The 14,671-nt window shown below is 36.1% G+C and overlaps 2 protein-coding genes across 2 annotated transcripts; one reads left to right on the top strand and one right to left on the bottom strand.

Moving 5' to 3' along the window:
• The first annotated feature begins 2,520 nt into the window (after nucleotides 1–2,520).
• LOC110107135 lies at nucleotides 2,521–14,096 on the top strand. The gene is made up of 4 exons (XM_020837305.2): nucleotides 2,521–2,788; nucleotides 3,870–3,963; nucleotides 4,069–4,173; nucleotides 13,627–14,096. Exons 1-4 carry the CDS (start codon nucleotides 2,610–2,612, stop codon nucleotides 13,915–13,917), a joined length of 669 nt encoding a protein of 222 aa, XP_020692964.1. The 5' UTR covers nucleotides 2,521–2,609; the 3' UTR covers nucleotides 13,918–14,096.
• LOC110107136 (DEAD-box ATP-dependent RNA helicase 21-like) lies at nucleotides 4,998–13,620 on the bottom strand. The gene is given in 1 exon segment (XM_028700088.1): nucleotides 4,998–13,620. A coding segment is annotated over 1 exon segment (408 nt). The 5' UTR covers nucleotides 7,833–13,620; the 3' UTR covers nucleotides 4,998–7,424.
• Nucleotides 14,097–14,671: the final 575 nt, after the last annotated feature.

Genomic DNA, 14,671 nt, shown 5'->3' with positions numbered 1-14,671 from the left:
TAAAAAAAAAAAAAAAAAAAAAAAAAAAAAAAAAAAAAAAAAAATCAAGTTTATGAACTTCAGATGCCAGCATATGCAAATCATGATGCAATTTCAGTTAAAGTGTGAGTGGGTGTGGGGTGCGGGCACGACCTGCGTAGATAGCGGGAGAGCTCGACCTGTACGGGGTGCGGGCGAGCACCGAGTCCGGATGCGAGTGCGGCCTGCATGGGGTGTAACATCCCATAATCAAATTTGGGAAAAATATTTATTTATCAATTTAAAAATATATCATAACTTTTATAAATCATCAATATAAACAATAACTAACTAAATCAACTAAAATCATATATATTAATATATCTATTTTTTCTACAAAAATGTCATTTACACAAAGCGTGAGATCATTACAATCACCAATCTATCACAAGCTCATGACTACAAAAGAATTAAAATAAATTACGGAGCAAAATCTAAAGAAAATCTAAGAATCTCTAAACAAATTAACGGATGAAAAAGCCTGCGAGTGGACGTGACATAGGATCTAATGCGGGCACGTGCGGGAGCAAGTTGCAGGCGAGGTTTTCGGGTCATTTTGATTGATTTCAAGTTTTCATGTCAACCTAAACCTACTCGATTTTAGAAACAAGTCGAAAAACCTAAACTAAACCCTACCCGTCTCGCAAACAGGTTGACCCGAACCCTGAATTTTCCCTGTCAAGTTTTGGGTTGGGTCAACTATTAACACCTCTCTTAAAATGTTATTGAAATATTTAATGCTTATAAAGGGGCAAGGGAAGGAGTTTATTGAGCTAATTGAGCCTATTCTTTTATTATTTTTTAATGTTTTAGCCTTTAGGAAATGATAAAGATCTTGCCAAGTAGATCAAGTGTAAGGAAATGATTTTGAATATGAATTACTAAGATATGATTTTGTAATCCATCATTTAATTATTTGATATACAGATTTTCGTGATTTGGATTATTATAATTATATTTTGATGAATTGAAGCAGGAAAATTTTAGTAGTTTTAGTTGTCTAAGATTAGTAGGTGCATTATTTAAATATAGGTTTAAGTAAATCCACTCCTTCCATTAGATCCAATGACATTATAAATGAGCTAAGCAAGTGCTTTTTCTTGTCCGAGCTCATTTATTATTAGCTTGTTAAAGCTCGGTTAGAGCACAATTAGAGTTTTCTATTTTTATTCAAACTTGATTTGTTTCAAATAATAGATGCTCATATTTGATTTTTGTTAAGTTTGATTGTTGTTAATCTTATCAAACTTAACAACAATCAATTATCGTATATCCTACTCTCGAATATATATAGCTTTTGTTTTCAAGCTACCAAACAAGCCCGACATGTTCATGAATAATTCATTCTACTGAAATAGTATAACATAAAAAATAAAATAAAATTTTTATGAAATAAAATTATTTATTATAATTCATTCTACTGAAATAGTATAACATAAAAAAATAAAATAAAATTTTTATGAAATAAAATTATTTATTATAATTTTTTTTAAAGAAACATTAATATATTAATAATAAAAACAACAACGGTTACAACATGATAGGAAAATAAAGTAAAAATAAAAAGGAAAATTACAGCCAAGGAGCGGGCTCAGTAATCGGCCAGGGTTACCAGCGTCTCTGAAGACACGCACGGACCGTCCAGTAAGGTGGGTAACAACCAAATAACCGACCCGAGAAGCCACACCAAAGGTTGCCACTAGCTGAACCACAGGGACGCGAGCCCCAACCACATCATAGCCCTTAACTCTTCGCAAACAGCCAATCAAAACAGTGTAAAAGCAACTGAATCCCGATAAGAGAGCAAGGACAAAACAGCAGAAACATTAGCGTCTACGACGACCTCTCCCACGAAATCTCCCCCGAGATGCACCAGTTATACTAGGTCTAGCACGAACCAAAGTGAAATCGTTGCCAGGGTCTGATCCCCCTACCTCTTGTTCATGAATAATTCATTCTACTGAAATAGTATAACATAAAAAAATAAAATTAAATTTTTATAAAATAAAATTATTTATTATAATAAAACTAAAAATTATAAGCAATTATATCAAATAAAAATTAAGTCGATCTTAAGAAATATATTTAGTTCTAAATAAAAATGAATCAACCTTTTTATCAAGCTTCATAGTGAGCTTGTTAAAGAGCTTTAAATGACGTTGTTTATGAACTTAAACAAATTAAACATATAGTTATTCAAATTTGTTTATTTAACATTCAATTATTTTTAAAAAATATTCAAATTAATATAATTATTTAATTAAATAATTATAAATAATTTATAATCAATCTTAATCACAAATGGCTTGTTCAACACTTAATTCATTTATAACTCTAAAAAAAATTATAATTTCAGCATTAAAAAAAATTAAAAAAAAAGCTGTCTCAAAGATACCCGTATCAAAAGAACTTTTTGATACCAATAAATTGTTCTAAAATAAATTTATCATAGTAAAAGTGAATTACTTGTATTAGATGTAATACAATTTATATTATTTCATGATTTCGTCAGATCTTTTTATGGCGAACGGAGAGATCAAGCGGGCAGAACCGCCAAGTTAGGGCCTTGAGCCGGGGGTGAAACGGGGAAGATGGAAGACTTCGGGATTTCAGAGGAGAAGGGAATGGAAGTCTATGAGGGTGATGTTGTGAAAGGAATGGAAGCGATGGATATCGATTTGAGCTCGACGTCTGCTAAAATTCTTGACCTGCTTAGGAGATTTCTCGGAGTCCAGCAGCGGAGGGCGAAGGCATACGCCAGATGGCACCGGTACTTCATTTCCTCAATTTGATTCTGTTCATATTTATCGGTTTTTTTGTTCCGTGAATTCACATCACCTTTCTCTTTATATGGATTTGAGATAAATTTCTTCGCAGGTTTCAATTTTTTACTCTTGTGATATCCGAAGTATTAATTTTGTTAGTTATCGAAAGTTGGATTATTAGACTCTGCGATTTATCGGAGGCGATCTGTTTTTTCTCTATCAGTTGAGGGTTTCATTCATAAATCTTGCTTTTTTTTTTAATTATTTCTAATATCACAGCGTGGGCTTATGCGATATATTCTATTATTTAGATTGAGTTGTTCTTCGTTGTGTTTAGTGGTATTGTTCTTTCTCATAGTTTTGGAGTTACGCTTGATAATATACGTAAATCCTCTTTGAAGCTAGAGAAAATTGTGATTTTTTTCTTTTAATTTTAGCTTCTTTGTTTGTGGAATATAATAATATTGAGTGGGTTGTTTCCTGGCAAAAGTGTTGATTTCTTACACCAAAATTTTGAGGTACGAACCAGCATACTTTTCTTCTTGCCATTCTTAATAATTTTTTATATGTACAAAACAATCCACTTGCATTGAATCAATCATCTTTGACAAAAGCCAACCTGAACATTGGAATCAATATGATCTTTTGCAATTCCCATATACATGTAAGCATACAACCTACACAAAAAGGTTCTTTCTGCTAGACAATAGCAAGATGGGTAGATCCAAAAACATTTGTTGGCAAGCATTTTATTGATTGAGGTGGGCACTTGTGCACTTCTGATATATTTATGGTGTTTCGTAGGAGAAATTATAATGTGTGGACGCCGAATGCAGTTCACCGTCCGGAGACCAACCATAATGCACCACGTCAATAGTATCGATTACGGTACCGAGCGGTACCGAGCGGGGGTGACGTGGCACATTCTGGTTGGTCTCTGGACGGCGTTCGGCTTCTGCATAGAATAATTTGCCTTTTCGTAGACTCTTACCATCAGTGATCATTTGCTCAAGTTTTCGAAAATTTTCATTGTCTTTTTATGCAAAGTAGTGATTTTTCTTATTTAACAACTGTGTTATTTTGCAGGGGTTTTTCAGAATACATGGCTCATGGAGGAGAATTGGCTTATCAAAAACTATGTTCAGATATCACTACTGAGTTCAATGATTGTTCAAAGCAAGCAAGTTACTTTGTGACAATTTTTCTCTCTCTTTATCTCCTTTCCCGACCATCCTTTTTACTTGATAATATAGATGGGTAAAGATGTAATCTTAGTATTTTGCAGGTCCTTGAAATGGAATCACTATTTTTGATGCCAGATATATCTCGTAACGATCTTGCTTGTCTTCTAAAAGATGTACAGGCGGAGGAGAAGCAAAAATTGCATTTGGTAAATGGCTTGTGATATTGTTCTACTTGTTTTTATTACAATTACCTCGTACAAATCATATCCTCAGCCTAAAATATTCACAATACAGAGGAAAAAATGTGCATTATGGTTTCTGCTATATTTATCCTATGTTGTAGTAAATTACTTGCTTTAATTATTCCATATGCTTAGATATCTCACACTGCAATTAATTTAGTTAGAGTATAACATTATTTTTAGATGCTACTGAGCAGTAGATATTTGTTGTTTCTAATGCTTTTATACAAAACTGGCTGGAGTGAATACTAGACTACCATAATGCAGCTACGTTGTTGAATGTGGAGCTTAATTAGTTTATGTTGTTGAATTGAATTATATGTTTAATCCCCTCTACAATTTTTCTACCCTTACTGACTAAAGCTACGCAGTGCTCCCAGGAGTACAGCCTGAATGTAGCTAGCTTCTAGTTTTACCATTTGCTGATTCTTGTCTCTCTTTACAAGTCAAATGAAACATTTGGTACAATCAAGTAGCAAGTGGAAATTGTCTTTATTATTATTATTTTTGTTATTTCCTTTATATTTCCCTGTTGTATTATGTTCTTTGAACTTTTTGAATTTTCATTCATTGGGAAAATGGAAATGAATTTTATGTAAACTCTTATAAAAAGTGAATGCAATGTAGATGCTTTAGGGTCTTGGGTAAATAATATTGACAACATTTACATGTTACAAACTCTTTTTTTTTTCTCAATTATTTTTTGGTTTAGTTGAAATGTAAATACAAACGAAGTCAATTTAAGTGAAATTCACACTATTAATTGAAATTTACGCACACTTTGAAACTCATATTCTATGATATCTGAATAAATTAATCACAATCAATCCAATAATAAAATTTAGAGAAAATAAATAAAATATAAAGAAATAATTGTCAAAAAGTAGAATAATCAAGCCTTATACTTGAACAAGGAGATAGTCACATTCGAAAACCTTCAAATACATTATTGGAAGCAGGAGTAATCTGAGTAGCACATCCAACTAAACTTTATTTCAAAGTTCTTTTGGATTTTTCCTCAAGTTCCACATAGTTGGAATTTTCGCATGTTCACAAATTGCGATCAAAACTCCTCACAATTGTGATAGAACAAGCTGCAAGACTCACGCAATTATGATTGCGTGATTGTAAAACATAATCATAACAGAAGTAGGTACACTAATCACACATAAACCAATGGATTTAAGAGGTGGAGCTGGTCAAGGTGTGATAAAGATGATAGAAGTAAGGTCACCCATCTGGCAAGCCTCGAATGACACCTGTATAGAGAAGGCTGACCGACGGAGCAACTATGTACCTTGAGAACGAAGGACCCAACATAGAAATTTTGGAGAAACCAGGAAACAACGAATCAAAACAGACCACATTTTGCTCCTTGGTACATCATATTCATTGTCATACACATTTTACTGAGATTAAGGCTTCGTTTGGGGCGGTTTTTTTCCTACTTTTTAAAGCAGATTTCAAGTATAAAAATTAAAACTTTTGTACTAAAAAGCTGCTTTAAGAAGAAGTAAGAAAGCCGTTCCAAACGAAACCTAAGACTCCTGAAAAGAACTAAAATTATCAAAGTAAAAGTTATATGTCAAATTGCTCACCCTAACACAGTCAATTTTCATTGAGAATTGCATCATAGTGGTTATGTTTGAATTTTTCTGCTTAATAGGATATAAGGATCCGGATTGCTAATGTCGAAAGAAACATGGATTAAATTGGCAAATCATATTCTTTGGAATATCAGTCCAAAAGTTCATTAAGAGGTGTCGTGTTGGTTATTTACTTATTTTAGCCCTTAGATGACCTTATTGCTGCTTGATAGTCTGCTTTTGCATCATCACAGGATAGACCCAAACCATTCGATTTTATGCCAGCTAGAAGTTGATAAACTTTAACATTTTTTCAAGTCTATGATTATTGGATGACCTCCTTATCTTTCTTTAGGTTTATAGATGTCATTACTTCGTGAAGAAGTTGAAGCTAATGTATAATAATTTGCTCAAATGGTTGCCAAGAAATAGAAACGTTGGTCATTTCTTAGTTTTGGGGCCTGCCTGCTCCTGGTAAAAATGTATGTGTAACTTCTGTAGAGGTTGCTTCCATAGTAATTTATTCTGTAGATCTTGCTTCTGCATCATTTTAAACTATCAATTTATAAGATTAAACATAAATTAATTTATTTATGTGTTTTAAGTGCATGATTGACAATAAGTTAAGGATAATTATATTTATTTACTTCAATATAGTATGATGTAGTGGGTCGATGGAAGAAAATATCGGCTAGAAGGAACACTTAAAATTGGAGAACAAACATAAGCTCAAGGCTTAAAAAGATATAATAATCTTCTTCCTATCCTTACACCTAACTTTAGCTATTTATAAAGCAAATAGAACATTCTAGAAATTAAATGCGCACTTAACCTAAGCTCTATTATAACTAAGATGTTCCACATCATATTCCCATTGCGTCAGAAGAGCTTGACTCCGTCGGGGCGCGTCATCGGGAGGGAGGGAGGTAGATGAAGACATCAAAATCAATCATCTTGGGCCAAAGATTTTGAATGCATACAAAAGGTTTTTCTATATATCTTCATATGCTTCTATAGTCATGGATTTGATTCGGGATTCAACATCAACAAGTTGACCTGACCGACCAATGCAAATGTAGAGCTTCAATAATTTCTTCATTGCTTCTTCAACGATACCAAATTGAGCAAATACGGTATCATTTCTCCGCGGAATTCTATCAGGAATAGTTCCAAGTTTAAACTTTGAAGCCTCATGTCTAGCAAGCTCAGGCGGCACTGGGCTATTGCTTTGAACAAGCATCTGTTTAAGATCATAGAAAACCTCAGTGTCACCCAAGGTCAAGAGAGTAGTCGCCACACCATTCTTTCCAGCACGCCACGCCCGTGCATCGGCATCTTCTTTGTATTACAAAATACAATAGCTGTCTTATTCCCAGGATCATCTAGCAGCTTCAAAAGTCTTTGCATCTTTTCTGACTCCTTCAACATGACCACCTGCTGAGTAATTAGATCAGTAGCCTTTCCAGCTATACCAATAGTCACAACCACAGGATTCCTCAAATACTTCCTAGCTAACCTCTCCACTGCTGGAGGCTTGGTCACACTGATCATGTAGGTTGTTTGGTATATTCTCTTCTCATCAAGCTCCTCGTCCTCATTCTAAGACTTCAAATTGCTTGAAGGTCATGTCTATAATTCGAACAGCCTCATCAAGCACAAGTAATTACATTGGTTAAGAATAGCATATTTACGTTCTAAACAATCAATTAGGCGGCCCTGCGTTGCAGTAACAACCTCGCAATCCTGCTTGAGCTTGAACCCTTGATCTTCTATGGACTAGCCACCGACAATTTAAACAATCTTTATTCCCAAATAATGAGCAAATTTCAGAGTTTCATCCTCAATCTGTTGGGCAAGCTCCCTTGTAGGAGCCATGAAAACTGCATAAGGGCCCTCAGCCTCGTTTTCCTCTGTCATGGGTGGTAACCGGGTGATGTACATATGCATGGGCAGGACAAATGCAGCGGTCTTTCCTGAACCAGTCTCAGCTATGCCGATAACATCGTGATGCTGCAAACCCAGAGGAATGGTTGCCATTTGGATGGGAGATGGCTTCTTGTAGTCAGCCTTCTTAACCGCCTTAAGAAGCTTAGTGCTGAGCTTACTCGCTCCATTTGCGCATAGGTCGAGAGATACGATACCCCTTGTAGGAGATGTTGTCTTCACAGAAGATGCGCCGATCTCTCTTGGTCATTTCCTGAAGAATCTTCTCAGTCCAATGCCGATCCACATGCAAGTCAAAGGCATTTTAGAGCTCTGCAGCAACCTCTTTTTTGTGCTGAGCGAGAGCCTCATTCGACTTATCCCCTACCACGCCTTTTCGCTGAATCTCCTCGCGGGTCTCTTTCTCGTGCTACGCAGTTTGTTTCTTCTGCTCACGACAACCAAAGGTTCGGAAGATTCTTTGGGGTGGGATTGCTCGGTAAGCTTGAGGGTAAAATCATGCTAGAGCGGGGCCGACGCACTGGAGAAGCAAAGGAGCGAAGGCGTCTGTATGGTTGCCGACTTGCGTATTCTTTCTACGGATCGAATGAAATTAAAACAAAAATCATCTAATTTATCAGGTGATGCATTTATTTGAGCTGCCCAAAAGGCTTCATGGCTTTGATCGTCATCGACAACCCATCTTCTTTGGCGTTGACCATCGTCAGTCCTCATTGACAACCCATCTTTTTCGGCTTCAATCGTTTAGAACTCATCTTCTTCCGCAGTCCGCCATTCTTCGCGAGCTCCAGACTCTGATACCAGCTGATGTAGTTCATCGATGGAAAAAATGATATGCTAGAAGGAACAAACAAAACTTGAGAAAAAAAATAAGCTCAAGGCTTAAAAGTAGATAATAATCTTCACTCCTCCTTACACCTAACATTTGCTATTTATAAAGCAAATCGAACATTTTAGAATATAAAAATGCACTAGACCTAAGCTCTATTATAACTAAGATGTTCCCCATCACAGTAGTTACAAGGTGATTTTTGGTCTAGATAAATGTGTGACATTGGATTACTATTATTTTATTACGTAATTTTATAATTCTTCTTTATGGAAGTGTCTAGTTTGTTATAGGAGTGCTAATAGAATAGAATTATACTAAAACAGCAAGTAGACGATGAAACTAATCTTGGAAGAGTCTTTGCTTGGACCTATCATTCATAAGGTATTCATCAATAATTTACACGCATGTCAAATGAATTCATTTGCATTAAAGCACCTGTTCTGATTTGTTATTTTAATTGGATTTTGATCAAAGTTCGCTTGTGACAATTCTTGTTAGTGATTATATTATAGTATGCTGTGCTTAAATTTTTTTAAAAAGATAACAAGAAGGTAACAGCAGCATCGTAATATCTTTTTTCAGTTACAAATTCTAAAAGCAAAATTAACAAATTGTAAGACAAGTTTGATTGGGAGATTTGACTCATAGGCTGAAAGGCGCGAGAATAAACTGCACGCCTGAATCTTATTGCTTCCACCTCAGCAAACCTGTTATTGCTGGACACAGGTGTTCATGTGGAAGGATAGTGAGGAGAAGGACAGGAGATTATAACTACAAAAGGTATTTTAATATTCATCCAGCCAAAAGAGGTTCAAGGATGGAGGAGAAAGGTGTGTGAGAGAGAGAGAGGAGAGAAACCGTGCGGACTGAGCCTATCAGGATTGTTTATAGGTTCAAGCATACTAGGTAACCTCCAATAACTCTTGCGTTATAACTTGCAAATGAAAGTCTAGGAATTAGATTTGATCTTCCTTCTACTGGTTAGGGCTAGGGGTGTAAACGAGTCGAGTCGAGCTTGAGTTAGGGGATGTTCGAGTCGAGCTCAATTGTTAAATACCAAGCTTAAGCTCGAACTCGAGTTGAGCTCGAGCTCGACTCGTTCCAATGTAAACGAGTTTGAGCCGTTCATCGAGCCGCATGTCGAGGCTCCAGTGCGGTCCGGTTCGGCTTCCCAAATCACAACTTTTGAAGTTCCGCGGTTCTCAAAATACATGCGTAGAATTTTTAAAAAATTAAAACTGCAGAGGGAGAGAGGGAGGGAAGTTTTTTAAAAATTAAAACTAGAGAGAGAGAGAGAGAGTTGAACTTTTGCATTTGCATTCATAAAAAAACTAGTACAACCAAGCAAAGAAAAAAAAGGGCTAACATGCCCCTAAACGAAAGAAAAAGAGCTGCTATCATCCTCAAGAATATCTAAAAATTCTTGAGGAATATATATATTTCTATCTCCTATATCCCAAAGAAAGGAATCCTCTAATGCTCTTTGAGCACAAAAATGGGCCGCCATATTTAATCTTCTGTAAGTATGCACAAACAGTACCTGTTGGAATAGTTTCATCCTGCTCCATTTATCCACATCCTCAGGCTGCTGCTTCCATAATTCCTTATGTTTGAACATCTGAAAATACTCAATCACGCTTGCATTATCCCCTTCCACAATGACTCCCTTAAGTTCAAACATCCACTCCACAAAAAGCTTATCAATGTAGTGAATGGCTATCATCTCAACCTGAGTACTATCCCGATGGAAAATACTCCAACCAGCTGCTACAACCAGCTTGCCCATACTATCCCGAATAACAATTCCAATTCCACCTGCATTGGATCTAAGTAGAGCTCCATCAACATTAACTTTCAACCATCCTGTAGGGGGGGACACCAAGACGAAAGAGAAGACAATCCAAAGGATTAAAAAAGGTCCCGTTGCTCCAAGTGGAAAGAAAGAGAACTTTGATAGAAACCTTCCAAGATACATGCAGCCAAGTGGAAAGATAGGTGTGCAACGATCCTTCCCATGCTTGAAAGCATTTCTATTCATCCAGCTATAGTACACAGCATTACAATAAAGCACCACCCACATCTCCTTAGCCTTAGCATTATCCTCCAATGCTCCCAGCAGCTCCAAAAGACATACAAACCGTGGGGTATGAAAACCCCAGCTCTCCAGGACATTCAAGATGTCATGCAATTGATCACACCCAGTACTACATGATCCAAATCCTCAAGCATACTGCAACCTACAGGACAATGAACATTTACCTCAAGCCCTCTCGTGTGAAGCCACCCATTTGTTGGAATAATAGCCTTATAAACTCTCCACCAGAATGTCGTAATCTGAGGCTTTAAACCAGCCTTAAGAATGCTGCAGCACGGATCATCTTCATCCAGAAAAATTCTGTTATAAACAATGGAAGAAATGGTAGAGCCAAGCGGATTCTTCAACAGCTCCAGAGAATCCGAACCAAGCTCCTTGTAAATATGAATTCCCATAATTCTATCCACAAGCAATTCACCAAAGCATAATAACAATTTCGGTCTGTCCCAATCTTCTTCATCCGTGAGAAAATCTGCTACCCGAGAATTTTCAATGGCAGTAATATCACAAAATCTAGGCCAAGAAGAAATGGCCCTATCCCAAATCCAAATATGATTCAAAACCTCAATGTCACTGCCAATGCCAACTTTCCAACGAATGCAACAACCAAGGCTATTTGCTCCATCCAGTAAAACCTTCCAGCCAACAGAATCCCCACGTTTACCTATATAATCCCACGGCCAGCTACCATATTTTTGTTTCATACAATTCTGGAATAAGTTCATAGGTTTACTTATAAAATCCCAGGCAATCCTTGCCCTTAACGGTCCAACCCATTTGGCACTAGTATGAAAACCCAATCCTCCCTTCCTCCTTGGTCTAGAAACATCCTCCCAAGAAGCATAATGAAGGCTTCTATGCTCAGAATCAATATCCCACAAAAAACTTATGCAAATCTTTTCCACATCATTCAGCACAGATTTTGAAACAAGTGTGTGGGACACTAAGTAAACATATGAGGGAATCAACACTGAGTTTATCAACGTGATTCTCCCTGCCAAAGAAAAGTGTCTAATTCCCCAAGACAATGTGTGGCCACGCACCTTCTGAATTAATGGAGCAAAGTCTTTCTTTGTAAGTCTCCTCAAAGCTAATTTGATCCCCAAATAGTCTATTTCCTCCACTCTTCGGCAGCCCGCAATCCTGGCCAGTCTAGACTTTGTAGTAGAAGAAGTCTTTTTGCTAAATAGAATAGCACATTTACTTCTATTCACTCTTTGCCCCGTTCAAGAGCAATCCTCCAATATTGAAATATTGTTCTTCACAGAAGGGATAGAAGCACCTGCAAAAAGCAAAATATCATCAGGGAGGGAGAGAGAGAGAGAGAGAGCAGTTTTTTTGAATTTTGTCAGGGAGAGTTATTAGCATTTATTGCTATGAGAGAGAGAGACAAAAAATTGAGATTTGAGAATCACTTTGAATTCTCAAAATATATGCTGGTTGGAATTTAAACTATAGGCAGGAGTGATTTATATAGCATTTAGTACTAATTTTTTAAAAACTATTCGGATTTAATAATTTTGAGCCGGCTCGCGAGCTCTTGAGCCGAACCTAATCAAGCTCCAACTTGTGGCTCGATAAGCTCGGCTCACGAGCTCATAAACAAGTCGAGCTTGAGCCAACTCTGCTCACTTAAACCCCTAGTTAGGGCTCTCCATTTATAGGTTCCCATAAGGTCTCACTACTAATTGTTATCTCCATTCAACTTTCTACCCTCTTTTGAAATTAATGCATCAATTGTTCACAAGAAGTCAATGTAACTGCATATTAGTCATCATGACCCATCTGCTAAGGCTGGGTATTCGTAGTCTCTTGACCATGTCCATGTGTGTGTTCGTGATCATTTGCTAGTCTACAGTAATCACTCAGCTATGATCCTACCTTCCAACAACAAGAATAAGAAGGGAAACATGTTAACATGTTAAAGGTACACAGCACAAGTGCCTAAAAAGTAAAAGCGGAATTTAAAAATGTCAAATGCTGGCTGGCAGCAAGTTTCCCTTCAATGCTTAAACAAGCATATACGTGTTCAAATACGACCTGCTCTATTCATGCATCTGTTTTTTTTTTGGGCCGTTAAGGGATCGAACAGGAGCCGTGGGGAGGAATCTGATAGGAAGTGGATGCACTTTTTCTTGAAATCAGCGAATGACAATAAGAAGTTAGGAAGAAAAACACATCAAAATTATTTTTATTACAATATATATGAAAGAAAATAGCAAGATACAGTTGGATCTTTAATTCGAGAGGAAGATCTAACTCTTTCAACCCCTAGCTTTTGGTTACAGCCCAAATAACCTAAGAAATTCTAATTTCAGCAAACTCCAAACATAATCCTGAAATCATCCTATTGTTAGCCTTAATAAGCTCCCATAATTCCCTCCTAAATCAGCCCCCTTTTCCTAAATAATTCTCTCTCAAATATGAATTCAAATTAGATTTATTTCCCTAATTAATTTCCTCTGAATAATAATTAAAACTTTCTTAAATAACCCCCCTTAATTCCTCCTCATCTTCCCTAAATAATTCCCTTTTAGATTTTGAATTCAAATTAGATCTCTTGCCCTAAATAATTCCTTTCCAATTGTAATTAAAACATTCTTAAACCATTCCCCTTTAATTAAGAACATTCCTAAATAGTTCCATCTTAATTAGGAAACTTCCTAATTCCCTCCCAATCAAATCAGCCGGTCTATCAAAATCCCCTTCGCTCAACCACCGAGCTGCACGCGCTTCCCATGCATCTTTTTTTAAGCGTTTGGACTAAGTTGAAAGGTTTTGTTTTTTATGTTTGCCAACTTAACATTCCAGATTTCATTCTTTACCAGTAAAACCACTTCTAAGCTAACCACTCTAAACTTTTCCAGAAGCTCATTTTAGTTGTAGTTGGCTTTCCAAAAGCAGTTCATATGAATTCAACTTTTTCTTGCTGATGATTTTCTGTAAATCTCCTACAACAGACTGCAAAGATTCAGATTCTAAAGAAGGCTGGTCGGCCATCAGAGAGGTTGGTGAGCCATGAACACTGTCGCTTCAGCCACACAGCAAAGCATGAGTGCCTGCATGTCCGGGAGATAACTGAAGAGGATGGAACTGAGGATGCTGAGGCTGATGCCGAGTATGACAACTCTCTCAAGGAAGCCATTAGAGGAGTCCAAGATGCAGTAACAAGCATCAATGAGCACCTGGAGGAGGTCAGGTATGAGATTGAGGCTCTGAGCCCAACTAGCTTCAGTGGTTCTGTAATCTGAGCTCTCTGTTCTTTCTCTGCAAATTGAAAAGTAACAGATCAAAATGTAGAGTTTCTTAGCTCAGTTATGCCCCATTGTTGGCCAATTTTATTGGGTTATCAAGAATGCCTATGATTTAACCTACAAAGTCTGTGGAATATGTTGATATTTTTAATCAAAAAATATTATTTTCGATGGCATCTTTGCCTCAAAACACCTATATCTCAAGCTTTTCATCAAGTATTCATCTTTTGATGATTCCTACATGTATGAAAAGAAAGCTCTGCCTTTACTAGTATGGTTTTCTTTATCTAATTTGTATTAAAAAGTACTTATATTACTTTCGAATTTTATTTTTAACAACCAAAAATAATATTTTGTATATATTCTTTCTCATCTAATTTAAATAATTTTATAATTTCTTTTCTAATAAAGGGTCAAAGTAAAATATACAATGGCTCAAATATAATTGTTAAGAGTTAAATGTAAATGTAAAAGTCTAGATTGTAAACTAGATTGAGTTATATAAAGCAAAATAATTATAAAAACTTAAAAAATAATTACTTATATTAGCGTCGCACTGTTTACAGCTACAAAAAAGTGGCTACGAAATGCTATTATAGTGACAAAAATGTGACTTCTTTTGTTGTATTGTTTCTGAAGTTATTTTTTTATACAAAATATTTTAATTAAAAAAAGTAATTTTTAATTAAATTATTTCGAAAGAAGTCTTATTTTCTTTGACATTACTAAGCAAGATTAAAATGGGAGTGAA

The sequence above is a fragment of the Dendrobium catenatum genome, unplaced genomic scaffold, assembly GCF_001605985.2.
Source record: "Dendrobium catenatum unplaced genomic scaffold, ASM160598v2 fragScaff_scaffold_1448, whole genome shotgun sequence".
Lineage (NCBI taxonomy): Eukaryota > Viridiplantae > Streptophyta > Magnoliopsida > Asparagales > Orchidaceae > Dendrobium > Dendrobium catenatum.
This window is presented reverse-complemented; position numbering and strand designations above follow the sequence as displayed.